General features: G+C 41.5%; 1 protein-coding gene across 2 annotated transcripts in view; it reads right to left on the bottom strand.

The window, feature by feature from the left end:
• The window catches only part of CMTM4 (CKLF like MARVEL transmembrane domain containing 4), a 36,894-nt gene that overhangs the window by 18,083 nt on the left and 1,264 nt on the right, over positions 1-17,547 (bottom strand). For both annotated transcript variants that reach the window (XM_048316590.1, XM_048316589.1), the window contains exon 2: positions 757-933. In XM_048316590.1, coding sequence (XP_048172547.1) covers positions 757-933 — 177 coding nt within the window. The remainder of the gene's footprint in view (positions 1-756; positions 934-17,547) is intronic.

Genomic DNA, 17,547 nt, shown 5'->3' on the forward strand with positions numbered 1-17,547 from the left:
ATCACTGGCACAATTGGATCTGTACTGTCCAAAGAAGTTGGTATAAATATTGTCCTTGAAGCTGACAGATCTTTTGCTAGAGTGACTTAACATGTTGGTTTTGTGACCTGTGTTTATGCAACCCAATCTGAAAGTTTAACTCATAATACAGCATGAAAATAGAGACTTGTACAAAAGGAATGTGCACTGCCAGCAGTTCTCTTCCTAAACCTCCTTATATCTGAGAACACATTAAGCATTGCCAGTCAATGCTTAATAGTTATGTGTGTAGGCAATACAAAACACCTGATTTTGACAGAAAACACTTAATTTTTCTACACTACTGCCCAATGATTGTATTAGTCCGTGTAAGAAAATATATGTAGCAAATTTGTCCTAGTATAAAAAACCCCCAGGTTAAGAGAGAACAATGGGCTACTGTAAATACAGCATCTGTCAAAGTTAAATAACTGCAGGCTTCATTTTTATCCACTTCATCCACAAAGCATAATTGCTGGCATTAGCAGGAAGTTTGTCCTCCCAAAGACAATCTACCAGAACACAATTTTAGTTCTATTTAATGTAGTTTAATCTTGCTACATTTCACAGCTACATTCTGCTGTTAGCATTCAAAGTAAATATAAGTAAAATTTATACTTTACTCAGCATAAAGAACACTCATACACAATATTAAACAGGAGGAAGCAAAGACCAAAGACCCAACTTAAACCAGATTTGCAGCTATTTTTAACAGAGTGAGAATTTGCACCAACTTACAGTAAGATTCCAGTTGATCTGGGGTATTCTTGTGTGAAGGTTCAGACTGAACAAAAGCAGGAGAGCACCGGTGACCACCAGTGCACTGCAGCTCACAAACTCAAAGAAATAAAGGCCTTCGCAAGGGGAGCATTCCATGATGGTCTCTATGCAGATGAACGCAGTCAGTGCCAAAAGCTGGGAAGAAAAACAAGTGGAAAAAAAAATAAATAGATTTCCACATTTTGAAAGTAGCCACAAGTATTCCTGAAATTTCCATTGGGAACACACGATCGGTTTACACTCAGGAATGTGTGATTTTAGTTTACAACAGGGCACTGTCTCAGGAGCAAAAACAAAAGCAAATTAATGTAAGATTTTCTGGATTTGTCCCGTTCAACAAAGAACACTTCAGCAAAATTACAAGGACTCTAACAGCAAAATGACCAAGACACCCCAAAAAGCATGAAACCCCTGCAGGCCACCGGCTTAACATGCAAACAGCACCTCAAACACTTTATTTCATTTTTCACTCATGATACACTATTCCAAAACTAGAAGATGGAATGCATTTGTCTACTGGACCAACCTTGAGCACAATTACACAGTATTAATGTTCTGTGATTGTGAAAGACATTTCAATAAAGATTATTACTTAAAATTCACTACCAATTCAGACCTACATTAATTCAAAATAGAATAGATTCAGGATTTCTACTGGTCTCCAAAAATGTCTGCCTTTTTCACATTTATCATCATCAGTACACTATATTTCATATAAAACCATATTTTATGATTCCCTTATAGGACAATAAAACAAGCAGCTAAGAGATGAAGGAAAATCCCCTGGTGCTGCAAACACAAACATGGAACTGGGATAATGATAGGTCACACTAAATTCAGAAGTTAACTCTTGGAAGAGTTATCTCGTGTGGACTCTGGCAAGAGATGAATTCACCATTTAGTATAAAACACTGACACTCACTGTACTTTTAAATAAAGTCTGCCCAGTGGACAAAACTGAAAGGTATCCACCCCTGAGCCCAGCAGCAGCCAGCAGGGACAGCTGCCAGCACATGGGCACCACTGACACACCTCGGGCACACAACCCTCACACCAAGCTACGTGCGAGGGGATTCCTCCTCAAACACAACTGACAGAAGAGCAGCAGTTGCATGGATGGTTTGGGGGTTTTTTGTTGTTTTGTTGGGGTTTTTGCATTTTTCAGGACAAGCAAGGAAGGCCTTAAGAGTGTTTTGCTTTGGTTTTCAGGACAACCACCCCCATCCGCCCACTGACATTTTTTAGAAAGAATTCTCTTCTTGCTGTGCCACAGAATTCTAACGAGGCTCAGTAAGCACTTCAATCTGAGGATGAGGAACTAAGGGAGATACTTTCCTCAGAGCCAAATATTCAACAATCTGAATGTTTTGCACAAACATAAGTTTAAAAGATTGACAGAAGCCATAATAAAAACCAATTTCTGCTAAATCCTTCTTTGCCAATTTCAATGTTTTGCAGATACCCTTCCTTCATGCACTTTTTATGTTTCATCCATTGGTTTGTCTTTGCCTCCCACAACAAAACTTGCAAAATGATGAAAAAGGGTTTTGAAAGAATTCACCATTTTTGCCACTAACATGAGCAGTAATTCTAAGAAAAGGACAATACTCCTCATGTTCATTTGCCAGGTACTTCAGAACACAGTAGAAAATCTAACTTTAAAAACTAATTAAAGCTCAGCAGAACTACTTTAATGAAAAAACCTCACACTTGGTTGGAAAGCCTCTCACAGTTCACTTAGCACATGTTCATTAAAGAGAGCACATGCCACACTAATTTTTGTCAGCTAACAGAGCAGGCCAATTTACATCAAACAAATTCTCAATGGATACCCAGTGATTAAACACTTCAGATTTTATCTTTGACATTGAATAGCTTCAGAAAGAAAGATCATGCATGAAATGGAATATTCGGAATCAATGCAGAATCAAAGTCAAACTATGATTTCAACAAGGACACACATACCAAAAAAAATTACTGTCCAGACACAGACTCATTCTAAAGTATTAGCATGTAATGAAGTTCATCCTCTCTGTACACACGAGCCTCAAAACTGAAGATGAGACTGAATGCAATTTAAAAAAAAAAGCTTTAAAAGCCAATCTTTGCTCTTTCAAGAAGGATCAACATCACATATTAATGCTAAATGTCAGCCAGCAAAATTTTTACTTCTGGATTTTGCAATATAATAAAATTTCTAATTTTCTTGCCACTATTTTTAATATATTATGACACTTGTAATTTTTTTCTTTTAAAATAAATGGTTCTGCAATATTCTCTAGAAATACTGTAGTACAAGCCCCAAAGATCAGGTTCATTTTCTCAAAACATGAACAAGTCTGAATTGTGCCACCAACATCTGGCTGAAGGAGCCAAAATCTCTGGCACATCAGTTGCTAGGCTGGGCAACAACTCCGGTGTTTTGCTGATAAACTTTTACACTGACTCTTCTCCACACCAGGCAGCATTGCTTCTTCAAGGCTAACACACCCACCTTGGCTGGCAAAGCTCAGAAGAGCCCAAAGAGTCTCCTGTGTACAGCATTAGAAATTAATTACATACTGAAGGGGCAGTTGGAGTCATGAACTCAAATAATCTGGTGTTATTTACGTATTCCCAAGATCAGAATTAATGAACTCCAAAGCAACTCTACATTTAGATTTCATTTTACCCCTTAAGAAACTATAAAATGCATTTACCTGTGACACACTCTGGTAAGAAAAAAGTGTTAGTTGTGTACACTTAGGCCTGACTTAACCCAAACCATTTCAAACACAATTAAGATGTGCCATCAGTTTAGGACGTGCAGCAGTGTGCAGTGCCTGGGGTGTGGCAGCCCAAGTCTATTGATAAATTCATCAGACAGGCTGGGAGAAAACCTCGATTGCTTCCCTGTCTGATGGAAGGAGACAGGAAAAGGACAACACTCCCATACACACAATTTATTTCTAACTCTTCGGTACTTCAAATAAGATTCCAACTAAATGTGTTATTATTTTTCTTCCAATAAAAATGTATGTCCCCCTTCTCAAAGACTATCCATCCTGCCAGTGCTACAGTTAATACCCTCCTGCTACCTGCCATGACTGTCTCACAGCAAAGCTACGTCAAATAATGAAATCCACATTAATCACTACATCAGAAAAAAGCTAACCTCCTACAGAAACTTCCCTTTTTCTAATCACAATAGAAATCTCAGTCCTCAATACAAAATACATTCCCTTTAAAACATCAGGATAATCTTGTCCTCCTACACATTTATGAACTTGTCAGAAGCATCCTTCAAATTAACTAAAAATCATATGAAACTTCTATAAAAACATACTTAGTATCACTTGCACTGGCCATTCCCTCAGAGAGGAATCTAACTTTGTTTTCAATAAAAAAGCAAACTACTCAGAACACATGAAATGAAAGTGAAATACACAGGGTTGATTCCATAACCCCACAATTTACTCAGAGAGCTTAAAAGTGTTGTCCAAATGCTGCCACAAGAGCCAGAGCAGATTCTCAAAGGCCACGGCTCATCCAGTGATAAGGTTCATTAAAAAAAACCCAACCATGTGTTAACATTCATTTTCCCTGCATTTTTAAATTTATGAAATAAATAATTTATGAGAGTGTGTACATAACTGAGGCAGGGAATTAACACAGAACACCCCTTGACTGGCACAGCCACGAAGCAGAACGAGGTGCCCCAGAGAGTCCCATTGCAAACAACAGCAAAGTCCCTTCCCCAGAGCTTCCTTTGCTCTTCCCCCTGCCACAGCTCACATCCCAGGTGAAACTGGTGCCTGGCCTTTCCATGGTGCCTACACACACCCTCCTGGAAGGGGAAGCAAGGATCGAGACCCTCCAGCCCTCCTGGGAAGCCTCCATGCTCCATCCAGGTTTGCACTGCTCTGGGGGACTGGGACACAAAGCTACAGAGAAAAACCCAACTCCCCGGCTGCTAAAGCTCTGCCCTTGCTTGGAACACTCAAAAAACCAGGATCCAGGATCCTGCTTCTGCCTCCCATGACTGCAGATCCAGGACCAGCTAAAAAACCCCAGAAAACCAGGGGAACAGCATCTGGCCAACAAAATACACCCTGACATTTGTCCAACATGGGAGGCAACCCCCACTTTCAAATCACACATCTTTTCATAGTTTAGGGTGATGAGATTTGACAAGTTTTTCCACTTTCAAGGCTGGTTTACCGAGGAAAGATGAGAAACTGAATGTGGTGGAAATCTCCTCTTACATGAATTACTGCTCTCTCCCACAAATGACACAGCTACAGCTTTCTCGGGCCGAGGCAAGAGAGAAAGTTTTCTCTGATGGACAGAACAAACCTTTTCACCTTTTTTCTCTGTACCAAGTACTTTGGAGAGTTTTCTATTCCACTCAAACTCTTCAAGCACCCAAAGATTTGTATAGCTCTCTTTTATTACTTACTTTCTCATTTTTAACAGTGGCTTTTGGTTTCTCTTCTACTTCCACTCTTCTTAAAGTAAGTACAGTGAATATTGTATTAAAATGCAGCTTTGTCATGATGGAAACATCTGCTAATTGTGGATGCTCAGGTCCATGCAGAGGTATCCCAGGCTACCTGCAATAACACCTTTTCCTTGCAAGAATCTGATCAACAAAGCAGGCTCAGAAAGAATGAGGTAAGGTCAGGGTAAGCTGAGGAAAAGTCTGGCTTCTGGCTCTGCCAGAGTGTGCAATGCAGCTCCAGTGCTGTGACAGAGCATCCCCTGCCCTCCACCCCCCATCTCCCACCACCACATCACACAGGCAGGAGGAAAAAAGCCCCAAGCAGAGGATTAAGTATGAGATGTACTTCCCAATAATGCCATTTTGTGCTCTTAGCCCTGAATAAACTGGCAAGCTGTCAGCCAGTGTTACTGCCGGGGGTGTGCAGCACCGAGCCCCCAGAGCAGCTCCATGGAGCCACCACGATTTAGGGCCATGGAATTCCTGAGAGAGAGCCTCTACTCTGGGATGCAACATCCTCTTCTCGGAGTTAGCCCCATCAGCCTCCTACCATTACTGTAGTCATCTCAACTTTCCTGCAAATTCCCCTGGAGAAGGGCCCTTAATGAAGAAATCATCTGCCTCGGGGCTATGTAAATGCCTCATATTCACATCACTTTCTTGGCAACACAGGCACATCAGACATAAAACACTGTTATTTCCCCAAAATGGAGAAAATGTGCTGTGACAGGCACCAACGCTGAAAAAGAACTTTTAGGAGGTTGCTAATCGTGTATTTTTCCTGTCAGAATATGTTGTTATATTTTTGAAGAAATTAATCAAAGAACGTTGCATTAAAATAAAAAAAAAATACAGTTCTGCAATGAAAACAAAGTAAAAAATGAGCTTTCCTGTTTATCTAAAACATTACCACAGAAAGCCGTATTGTGTGGTTAAATGACATAATTACACATGATTTCCAAAAAACCACAAAATGGTCAGCATTTTTTCTGCCTGAAAAATACCCACAGAACTTTAGTAAGAATGTCACACTAGGAAGACATTTTTACATCCAGACTGTTTAAATTAATGGTACAGCAGAATACACATGCACAAAATAGAGAAGAAATATATTGCTTTTATACCACTTAAAGTATCTGAAGACGTTGAACTTTCTTGCATTAAAATCTAGATTTATTGTTCTCATTTACTTGGCCTGGCAGTCCCAACTTTATGCATGAAACGAAGTGGGTCTCATTCCTTGCAAAGCACATGCATTTCCCACATCTAAAACAGCTGGCACAGATATGAATATTTGGGATCATATGGCTCAAACACAGTCCTGCTCCTCCAGCAGGAAACCATCTTTTACCCTAAGCAAAAAATGACTGATTTCCCACCTGCTCCTGGTCTGCATCCTCAAGACTACATGAAAAGTGTTATTAACTCTGGTAAGAAGCTGCAAGGGGCCTTAAATCACAAAGGAGCATTAAACTTTCCCTGCAAGATACAAAGTTTAGAAAAACAATACTTACCAGAGAGGGAAGCTTAAGCACCACCAGTGATTCAGCACCCTGGATTTAGGGCACTAAATTGTGCCCTAATGGCACAAATACAATCAAACCAACCCAGAGAAATTCAACCAGGCCTCCCGATTCACCTCTGATCTGGTTTTGGGGGTGATGGTAGAAGTAACAGCAGAAAACGTGAGTTTCAGATCATCATTGCACCTCTACTGTTTTACATGGAGCTGCAAAGGTTTCATTATTTCTTAGTTCACTTTTGGCTGTAATGTGGCAAAACTTCAGTGCATTAAATATTGCAGAATCTTTACTACATCAGCTGATCTTTTGCCACCTCCAGCAGTTCTCTATAATCCTAAGATTCAGCTACTGCTGACTTCCCCTTCTCAATTCAGGCAAGAGACCAATTCTAAATACAGAACATATTGCTGAGGTCTGAAACATTTTCATGGTTTATTAGGAGAATGGGTCATATTTAAGAGTGAGGGTAATCAACACTCAAAATTAACAGCAGAATGATATTTGTTTTGAAACATTTATGACATCAAAACTAATGCTTATTCTAAGAAAAATAATGAACTGGACTGAACTAAGTGAACAGAAGAGATTCTCAACTGGCTAAACAGAAATGCATCAATTTAAAAGTGAACTTAATCATATCTAGAATCTAGAACAAAAAAAAATCTGCAGACATGATATGGTGACTTATTTCCTGCTAACTGCTTTAGTACAGAGTTTTGTTATTGCTTGGACACACTTATACAACAAACATTCTTATCTGCTAGATAAACGCAAAATCAACTCCAGTTCAAGTACCATTAAACGCATAGGAGGTTTTGACAGATAAAACAAACATAGTTCTTCCTAAGAAAACAAAAACAATGAAGCCCCCCCCGAAAAAGTCAGATTTAGATGTATTTTAGGTTTTATCCAACTAGCAGATGAACAAAAGAACCACTGAGCAGAATCCCAAGCCAAGGCACATTGCGAGGAGGTATTTGTTTTAGGCACATGACATTTCCTCACTGAAATCTGAATGAGACTCAAACAAACCTTCCAGATTAGACAAAAATGAATGTAGTGTGCCACCTGTCCCATAAACAAAAGCCCATCAACAGCTTTTTAGCAGGCCCATCCTACGGGAAGGTTCATTTGAAGACCGTACAGAGAGCTATGCTTTAAACAAAGGCAAACAGAATATGCAAAACATAACTAGTTTCTCCCGCCAATTCCTCTCCACAGGAACCTGTGCGTCCCATCCCCAGAAACTACAATTCTTGTGTAGCATAAATCAAAATATTTTCATAAGCAACAGGTCCTTCAAGACAATAATGAACAAAATCCCAACATAAAGTCTCACATTTCTAACTTGCCCATTCATATTCTGCATTAAGCACTTCATTCCTGAACAACCCAGTGAACAACTCATAAATGGAAAGGTTTATTTTGTACCTACAGTACATGAATTGTACCAATGGCTACAGTGAGTGCCATCAAACAGAAAAACTACGGGAGGGAGATGATTCTTCACCCCTTTTTCACCATATCCTGATACTTGAGGCTTAATTTTCCCATTCATTGGCTCATGCTCATTCTGGCAGCGTCTGCAGGCATCTCTAATTCCCAAGCACCACAAGCTGGTCTGTTTAACGATGCTCCCTAGTGCCAGACAGGGCAGGTTCCTCAGAGGGAGCTGCAGCTCACCAAGGTCAGACAGTAAAATTCTCTCAAGAAGCTTCAGTGTCCCCCTGCCTGCCCCAGAGGAGCAGAGAGGGACAGGCCACCAGCCCAGGGAATTCTGCACACAAACCACTGCAGTGCAGCCAGACCTCAGAACAGAGCTCCAGGGTGCTGATAAAAACCATAATTAAAGCACTCACACAATGCTGAGTGGAAATTCTTAAACAGCAGGATTACCCAACTAGGTTTCTTCAAATCCAATTTTATCACAATCTGACCAGCATTTGCATATTATGTTCTTCAACAAGTCAGGCAAAAATAGGTCAAAGAAACCATCATGCATTTCTTTGGTGTCACACTGAATGTAATTGTGTACGCACTGAGTCATCTGCATCTTCCTCAACTACTGCCAGCTGCAAGTAGTGGGGGCAGAAGGGAGAATAAAATACTTTCCCATTAGTCCCATTTGCTGCTATACTCCTACTCATGCAGGCTTTACCACAATAAAGCAAAAACTGGCTACAGGTAACAAAATGGAGAATAAATCCAGCTTAACTGCTCCATTAGCAACCCTCACTTAATAACCTGAATGTTAGCAACCCTCACTTTCAGGCACCAAAGCAGGGTCCTTAAAAATCCTTCCTTAAAAACCACTGCCAACTCACTCCTGTTAGTCTTACAGATAATTTAACAGTCAGTGTCACTGAAGTCAGGAGAGTCAGCAGTTTAGTATCAGCATGTATTAGCTGTTAGTAACACCTGTGTGGGATGCTCAGGAGGTACCTCTCAGTACAGCATCCACCTTTCCTCCCCAACCTCCCAGCAAGGGTGAAGTGTCCTCTCCACTCCACTTCCTGGCATTTTCCATTGAGATCAACTGTAAGAATGCAGAGCTTATCATATCTTTGTTATTTAAACAAAATGGGTAGATATAACTGCCCTCGTCTTGGGGCTGCACACACAAAATCTGTATGGTGCACACACACGCAGACACAGTCTGCTGGAATACAGCACATTACTGAGATCATATTTGCATGATTTTTAAATACAGTAAAAAAAAAAAAGCTATTGCTTCACTTATGAGAATTCTCTCTTCAGCTTTTAAAAAAAGAAAAAAATCAACACTTCTGAACTGGCTTCATGTTCCCATCCATGTTCACAAGCCAGCCTGTGCTGGAAACCTGGCTAGTCAAAACAATATTAAAACACAGTACTGTAAATCTGGTAACAAACAGATAATTAATTTATTAGCTTTAAGAAGTAAAGGTATAATAATAAAATTTGTCAAGTATTTGCTTTATACAGCCTCTAGTTTAACTAGCCTGTTTGGCTATTTTAAAAAGTGAAAGTTCTATTTTATCACTATCAGAATCAGTCTGTATCTTTTAAAATCCCATTTAATCCCAATTATGAGTAAACATCAAACATCTCACAGATACTAAAACAAGAAAGGAATTTTAATGAGAAAACAGTCAAGAACTTAAAGTAGTCCTACAGAATCCATTGAAGTTTTTTGGGTTTGTTTTTGTTTAAAGGAAATGGTGCAATATGTCCTTGCAATCCCAACGTTCCCAAGACTGTAACCCGAAGGCCCCCTTAGATGCCATGCCTTAAAAGGCAAAAAGAGTCTAGACATCCTGGTGAAAGAGAACATTAAAACAAGAGCTGGAGGCCAGGAGATGCAGAGCACTGCCAGCTGCCCTGGGGACCGCGGGGCAGCTCCGCGCTGCTCAGCCCGGCTGACACCAGGGATGCGGGAGGAACTCTGCCAACGCCGCAGAGAGCCCCCAGATGCCATTGCACAACTGCAAACGCAGCCCCTGGGGTTTTATAACCGGAGAGCAGCTGTGCCCCAGCCTGCAGCAGCCTGGGCTGCACCCTGCACAGGGCTGCGAGCAGCGCAGAGCCCCTGCAGCGCTGCCCTCAGCTCCCGGCACCATCCTGCACGCCAGGGGCTGCAGCACACCCCCAAAGTAACTGTAAAATGTTACTCAGCACATCAGCGTCTCAAATTTAAATATCACTATATTTAATAAAAGGTTTCATCTACATCAGATAAAAAGTCTCTAAGCATTAAATGCAACAATTAGTTTCTTTAAGAAGAGCGTATGATCAAACAACTAATTAATCTACTCACACCATTCAAGTGGCAGTATCAGTTTCTAGCATGAAAATAATTTCCTGAGAGAGAAGTTACTACAGATTGTTAAAGACTTGGAGACCTTAAGCATTTAATAATATTCACAACCATGCTCGTTGCTTCCTTGCCATGAGCATTTCAGTTTAAAAATGTACAAAAGTACAGAAAATTCCTAATATGGAAATGGTTGTACTCGATTCATAAAATAATTTGGAAAAAGATTGCCAGACCTGTTTTGAGTAGTGCTGGATCTCTGGCAGATTTACAGCATTTGAAAATACCTCGGGTTAGCTTCAGTGAAAGTCACAGCAGAAGCAGCACCTTGTGCAACTCAGACACAGCACAGGATGTGTTCCTACTCGCTGGCACTGGCTGCTGGGCTTTCAGGCTATCCTAAATGAAGCAAACAATCCCAACCAGTTCAGCTCACTTGCAGCCTGAACACTTTGAGAATGTACATATGAGCTAAAGAAAATTTAAAGACGTGTCAAGCATCACCACCTGAATATCAAGTCACACATGAAAAGAAGTTTAACTGGATGCTGGAACACTTGTCTGGGTAAAAACACATCATATTCTTCCACAAGCTAAGGCATTAAACACCACAGCCTTAATTACAGTTCACTAAATACCACAGTCAGGAATCTGATACTCTGAGTTACAGTTCCCAGTTTAATTTGCACACAGTGAGACTAAACATCAAAGGATACTCTGCTCACCTGAACCCACACTGAGGACTGTGAGTGGCCCTCTCACTTTGGGTGAGAGCTACACAAGCTCTAGGACCTCTCTGCCCATTGTCAGGAATATTTCTGACCCATCTTTTCTCTACTCATGGTTGTATGTTCTTACCCCTATTCTACATCAGGTTGGTGTTACCAGCTTCTGCTTCCCTCCTCCCATATCTGGAGTTGATGGTACAAGTTCCAGAGAAACCTAAACATTACTTCCATGTTTTGGAAGCAACTGCACAAGCCATCTGAGAATTAGGTGACTTTTCTTTCTTTAAATACGAATGTATTTTTTTATTGCAGCTCTAATAAGTGGTGGCTTCAGCACTACAGAACAACAGCAGCTGACCCATTGTTAAGATGTCTCTTCATTGTGCATTTAGTTTTCTTTGTATGCAAAGTTTCAGTACAAAATTATTTGCTGAGGTTCAGAAGCAAGGCAGATTTTGATGAAATGCAATTTTGAGCACAGGATGATGATGGCTACTGAAAAGTGTGCAAGTTGGTTTGACAAAACAATGCACTAACTCCCACCAGAACTAACAGATTCCTCCTGTACTGATTATGTTGCAAGAAAAACACAAGCTCTTAAATTTCTAGTCCTCATCTTCTTATCTCAAGATGATAATTAAATCACTAGGGAGTCTCATCAACAAAAACATTACTAGAAAAATTACAAGAAATAAAGGTAGCTTTCCAATTATTAATACCATGAGAACTACATTAGTGTAGTGCATCTATTAGTATTGTACTGGTTCATAATGGAAGGGAAAAAAATACAGCATGCTTGGCACAGACATTATAGGAATTTCTTCTGAAATCAGAATTTAAAAACTATCCACCATCTTAAGAGAGAAAATATTAACAGGCATTTGGAGTTTACTGTAGGATCAGTAGGATATGATCCCATGGCCAGATGGTAGTTAAGAGACACCATGAAAGAAACCAAAACCTCTCCACCTTTCTGTGGGAAGACAGCCACAGTCATTTCTTTAGTTGTACACAGAAACAATAAAAAGCAAAGCTAAACAGAGTTATCTCATTATTCTTCCACAGTAAATGTTAGGATAAAAATATCACCACACAGCAATGCAGATCCACAACCTTTAAAGAAAAATCTTTTTGAAGAAAAATCAAGAGTTTCAGAGGCACTGAAGAGACACCTGAAGAGGATTTCTAAGCATATTTGTGCACTACAAATTTGATCCTCTTGATATGATATTACAACAGCCTTTTTCTAAGACCAAATGCCAAAGATCACCGGTATCTGCTGGGATACTCAACATCTTCTGAACAAGCAGCTACAAATGCCACTGAAAATCAGAATTCAGCACATGACACAAAAAATCACACTGATTTCTCACAGTAACACACATTCGTTGTTTGGAGACTATAAGAGAATAAGAGGTGGATGATGCAGTTCATCACAGAATGACTATAAATTGCCAATGTGACCCTAGGATGAAAGAGAAGTGGCTGGAAAAGTGGCATTGTACAGAGTGGTGGCACACAGCCCAAAGGTCACCCCTGCTCAGGCTGTGGCTACTGAGAGCCCACCCCCTCTGGCACACAGGGCACGGGAGGGCAGCTGGACGGCTCCAGAGCAGAGAGCCCCTTGTCCAGGCCAGCCCAAACCAGCCTGTCCTGCATCGTGCAGCAAGAACAGGGCTGGCTGAGGGCAGGAGGGGTAAGGAGGAGTTATGGCAAGTGGCAATGTTCACTCAGGAACAAAGAGCTATAAATTGCTCAAACTAAATCCAGAGTGAAAAGAAGGAAGGATTCTATCCCTCCAGAGTGCAGAACAAATGAATAGAATTAAACCTTAAGGTGAAACCATCACCTATGAATAAAAAAGGCAAGTACAGGGCTGCCTGGGATCCCAAGTTCCCTCTGAGGCTAGGGTGCCTCCTGCAATGCTCTGCTCTTCAGCAAGAGCACCAAGTGCTTCCCACCAGGACCAATGGCCTGACTGCTGTGACTGAGCACTGACTGTGCTCAGAACATCACCCACTGCCCTCTACTAACTCTCTGCAACTGATAATACCCCATGGACAGAAACCCAAACTTCACAACGACAATGCAAAAGCATTGGAGTAATCTCCAAAGCAGTAATCTCCCTTTCCTCACACTGATCCAGTGGCCTGCTGGTAACTTCTCTTGACTTACAGAGGGCAGCTGCCTGTGAAGCACCCGGCTCCCTGCTCCAGCCACCCACTCCCAGTCAGGAATCACACCCAGGGGCAAAGGAGCAGGTGAGTCAGACATGCCCTGAGATGTGACACATCACACACAGGTGGGAGGGAGGCTGGGGGCTCCATCTAATCCTCCCCTCCAGCTGAGATGCTGAGCTCAAGGCACAAGAAGGCAGCAATAACTAAATATGAGATTACTGAACACCTCAGAATAGCTTTCAACCAGATTCTAATAGTCAGCAATTAGCTTATTCCTTGGAACATAAATGTTATTACTCTAATTTTCTAATATAATTAACAATGAGAATTCTCAATAGTCTTATTACCCATGTAGGCATGTATTCCTGGCTTTTGAATTTTGTTTTCTTCATTGCAGCAGAACCTGACAGCAGAGTTTCACTGTAGCCCTGGCCTCAGCAACCCATTTCTGAATCTGCAAATGTATCATGACAGTAAGCCACAAAACAACTTTTTTTCAATGTTCAGCTACTTTCCACCAATGAAGATGGAACTTTTTATTCCGAAAATTGTGAACATCTGAACTGCTATTCCCACCAGATTTCATTCAGCTCAAAATGCTGCCTCCCCTGACAGGCCATATCAAATGCTATAGACAAGAAGACGAGAGCAAGTCGGGAGTGATACTTCCCAGTGCACTCATCAGCATCTTGCAGCTCAGAGACCTCCCAAGCAGAAGTATTATCTTCTTTAAAAGGAATCTCTGATGGATTTTTGTAGCATTTGGAAGAAACACATGAGGAGAAGAAAGTCTAGGGCTGTCTGAGCCACAGAAGCCATCACCAACCACCACAAATGCCATCCACCCTCTCTCAGCCAGCACATGCTAAGGGGCTTCTGCCTCTTGCTGCTTCCACCAGAAGGTTGCTCTGTGATCCCACTGCTCCAGTTCAACCATTCCTAACTGCTGCCAGTGTCACAAGAACTGACCAGGCACGATTTTCCACACCAACTGGCCCAGCTGTTAAAGGTGATACATGCTACTTTAAAGCAAGTGCCTGTGCAAACCTGGCAGGATTCTGGTGAGAACCAACAGGGTTCCCAGCTGGATCCTGCCTGGTTTTCCTCTCCTTAAAGCCTGATGAACAGCCCACCTGGAGCTACACTCCCAGAAAAACTGAGCAGCAGACAAAGGGCAGCCACGCCTGGCCATGGGAATTTCAGTAGGAAATATGTCTATGCCCAGCTTTAATGACAGTATGATCCTTGGAGGTGCAGAATTACAATAATCAAGGAAAAGTAACAATAATAATGTATTTTGAAAAGCTGAAGAGAAAACTTAAATGAAGAGAGGGAAAAAAAGCAGACAGTCTCATCTAAAATGAAACTATTTCCAGCAAAGAAGTCGTACCTGCTAACCAGCCCATCTCCTTTGGATGACAGAATGGGCCCCTCCTGACTCCTCACACAGTAAACACCTTTCTTCAGCAAGCACACTCAGGAAAATGAGAGACTGTCCTTCGGAAATTCAAGGGAATGGGGAGAAAGTACGGAAATAAAACAAATCATTTGAGGACATCCACAGCAAAGTTTTCCAGTGATATCCATTTCATTATTGTACAGTAGTCTCAATGGAAAGTATTAAAGCCCTCAAAAGCATGAAAAGCAAGTTCATGCCAGAAAGTAATGAGAATAAACTCTAAAGAGCATTCCTGCTCTGCTCTCCAAGGACAGCCACTTCTCTCTCACACCTTCCATGAGAAAAGGTACTGCTCCATTTAAATGCCAGAAAGTCAGCTGAGACAACTTCTCCAAAGCAAAAACATTTCTTTGGTTAGCACACAAGTGTACTGGCTTCTCCCTGACTTCCCTTTCGAGTTCAAAGTCTCATTAGAACAAAACCAAAAGGCACAAACCAAACATGAAAGCTCCAAGCTACCTTAAGTCCTCCCCCCTCCCATTTCCCTTTGTGTGTCACTTCCCACCTGCCTGGTGACACCCTCAGGTGTCTCAGCTGCCCCAGCAGCCCTGAACGCTCCTTTTCTGATGTGGTCCAGCACTCCCCACCTTCCTCCAAGCTGCTGCTGAAAAGAGGCTACAGCTGCATCCCCAGTACAGCAGATGTTCCCTCACAGATCCCAACAAACACACACAACTATTTCAACAGAACACTGAGACACAAGCACAAGACTCCTTTCAGAAAAGCTCACCTGCCTAACAATAACATTGCCAAAACCAGGCAAATCGGTTCAATGCCAAGCTGTTCCACATGGGCCCTTCCCCTTATTCCCTCACTGCTCCTCACGCTGCCATCACTGACCACTGGCAGGCAGATCCAAGGACTAGGAGCTCTTCAGCTTGGTCATAAAGAGGAGCTGCAAGCCTTAAATTGTACAGTTTTCTGGTCTGCAACCAAATCTAAACTTAGCAAACACCAAAACAAGGCTCAGAAGTAAGCTGCACAATACTATACATGAAACATCACCATAACCCATTATGTTGGTGTCCCTTCAGAGGACACTTTGAGGCATATCCTCTTGAAATATAAATAAGTTAAAACTACTGTCCCCTCTAGCAGCAAATAAATTACTCCATATGCCTACAACGTCATAGAATGGTTTCCCTCTTGCAACAACCCCTTTATTTGAATCCATAAAGATAAATCCACAACAAATTACAGAGCCCTACACCTATTTTAAGTGATGTGGGGTTTTCCCCATTCCCTGTTCCTTCTGCTTTTGACAGTCAAAAATGGGCATTTGGAAGCAGGGCCATCCAAGCCACAAAGTGCAGCAGTTTTCCTTCCCACAGCACCACGGGCCAGTTTGTGGGAAGCTCTTCAACCAAAGATTAGAAGAAGCAGCAATGTTTGCCGTGAGCTGACATCTTGCCTGCCAATCACAAATGTATTTTAAGACAAGTCCTGATGCTAAATAAAGCACATACATTGTAATCTTTCCTGTAACATTCTTTTTACTAGAAGACATTTAGAGACTTTTATCATAACCAGTACTTGCCTTTTTCCTTTTTGTAATGGTTTTTTTGTGTGCCAGGAGTTCCTTCTTGTTTTTAAGAGATAGAGTTCTACACTACAGACTTGGTAACGTTTCAGTTCCTACAATATTTTTGTAAAGGTATTATTGAATATTGTAATTGAAATAATTATACTTGGCAAATAAGCAACCTAAGTACACAGTGGAATGTGCTCTCTCTTCTTTCTTTTCCAACACTGCTCAGTTTTCCATTGGTTTGCAAATGTCAGTAGTCTGCTATTCCATTACCATGAATGAGATGGAGGTTTTTTGAGTACAACTAACCAGGCTGAGGTGGTGCACAGCCTTCCACCCTACACTAGCTAATTTAATCTCTCCTTAACTGCTGCCCCTCTGGATTCATACACTCCTAGGAACCACATGCAATAGCTCAGATCATTCTTACGAAAGGACACGAAACACGGCTCAGTTCCTCTCAAGACACTCTGCACATGTATCTTCCCAACGATGTACTGGGAGCAGCAGTGTCTTTGTCCAAACCTCTCTAACTCCAGCAGAGTGTGGTTTTCCCCCATCTTTCTTTACACGACTTAGAAACTTACGAGGTGTACTCCATGTATCTCTGGAATTTGTTCCAAGCAAGTCAGATTTAATAATAGAAGATTCAGTTACGATCAGTAATTACTCATTTTAATGACAAGTTTTTAACATGACTTGCCACAGTTATTAGTGTACTGCAGAAAGGATCTGCAGTAGGAACTGAAACAAAAATCCCGAGGGCGGATTATTTCAGTGTATCAGGCAGCATCACCCCAGGACTTCCACCACACGGACAGTTTTAAACAGCTCGAAGACAGGTAGATGTTGCACAGTGATGACAGATCCTTTGGCTCCAGTCCTGAACACACACAATGCAAACACTCTGGTCCCTGTTGTGTGACTGCTGGGCTAACATGCTCACTGCTACCACTTGCAGAGCACAGATCCTACCCTACGCTGAGCAGATGAGAAGAAAACAAATCACACTTCCAAACCCTGGATTTTACTGGGCATTCATAAAAAATGGTCACACA

This window comes from Corvus hawaiiensis, chromosome 12 (genome assembly GCF_020740725.1).
Source record: "Corvus hawaiiensis isolate bCorHaw1 chromosome 12, bCorHaw1.pri.cur, whole genome shotgun sequence".
In the NCBI taxonomy this organism is placed as follows: domain Eukaryota; kingdom Metazoa; phylum Chordata; class Aves; order Passeriformes; family Corvidae; genus Corvus; species Corvus hawaiiensis.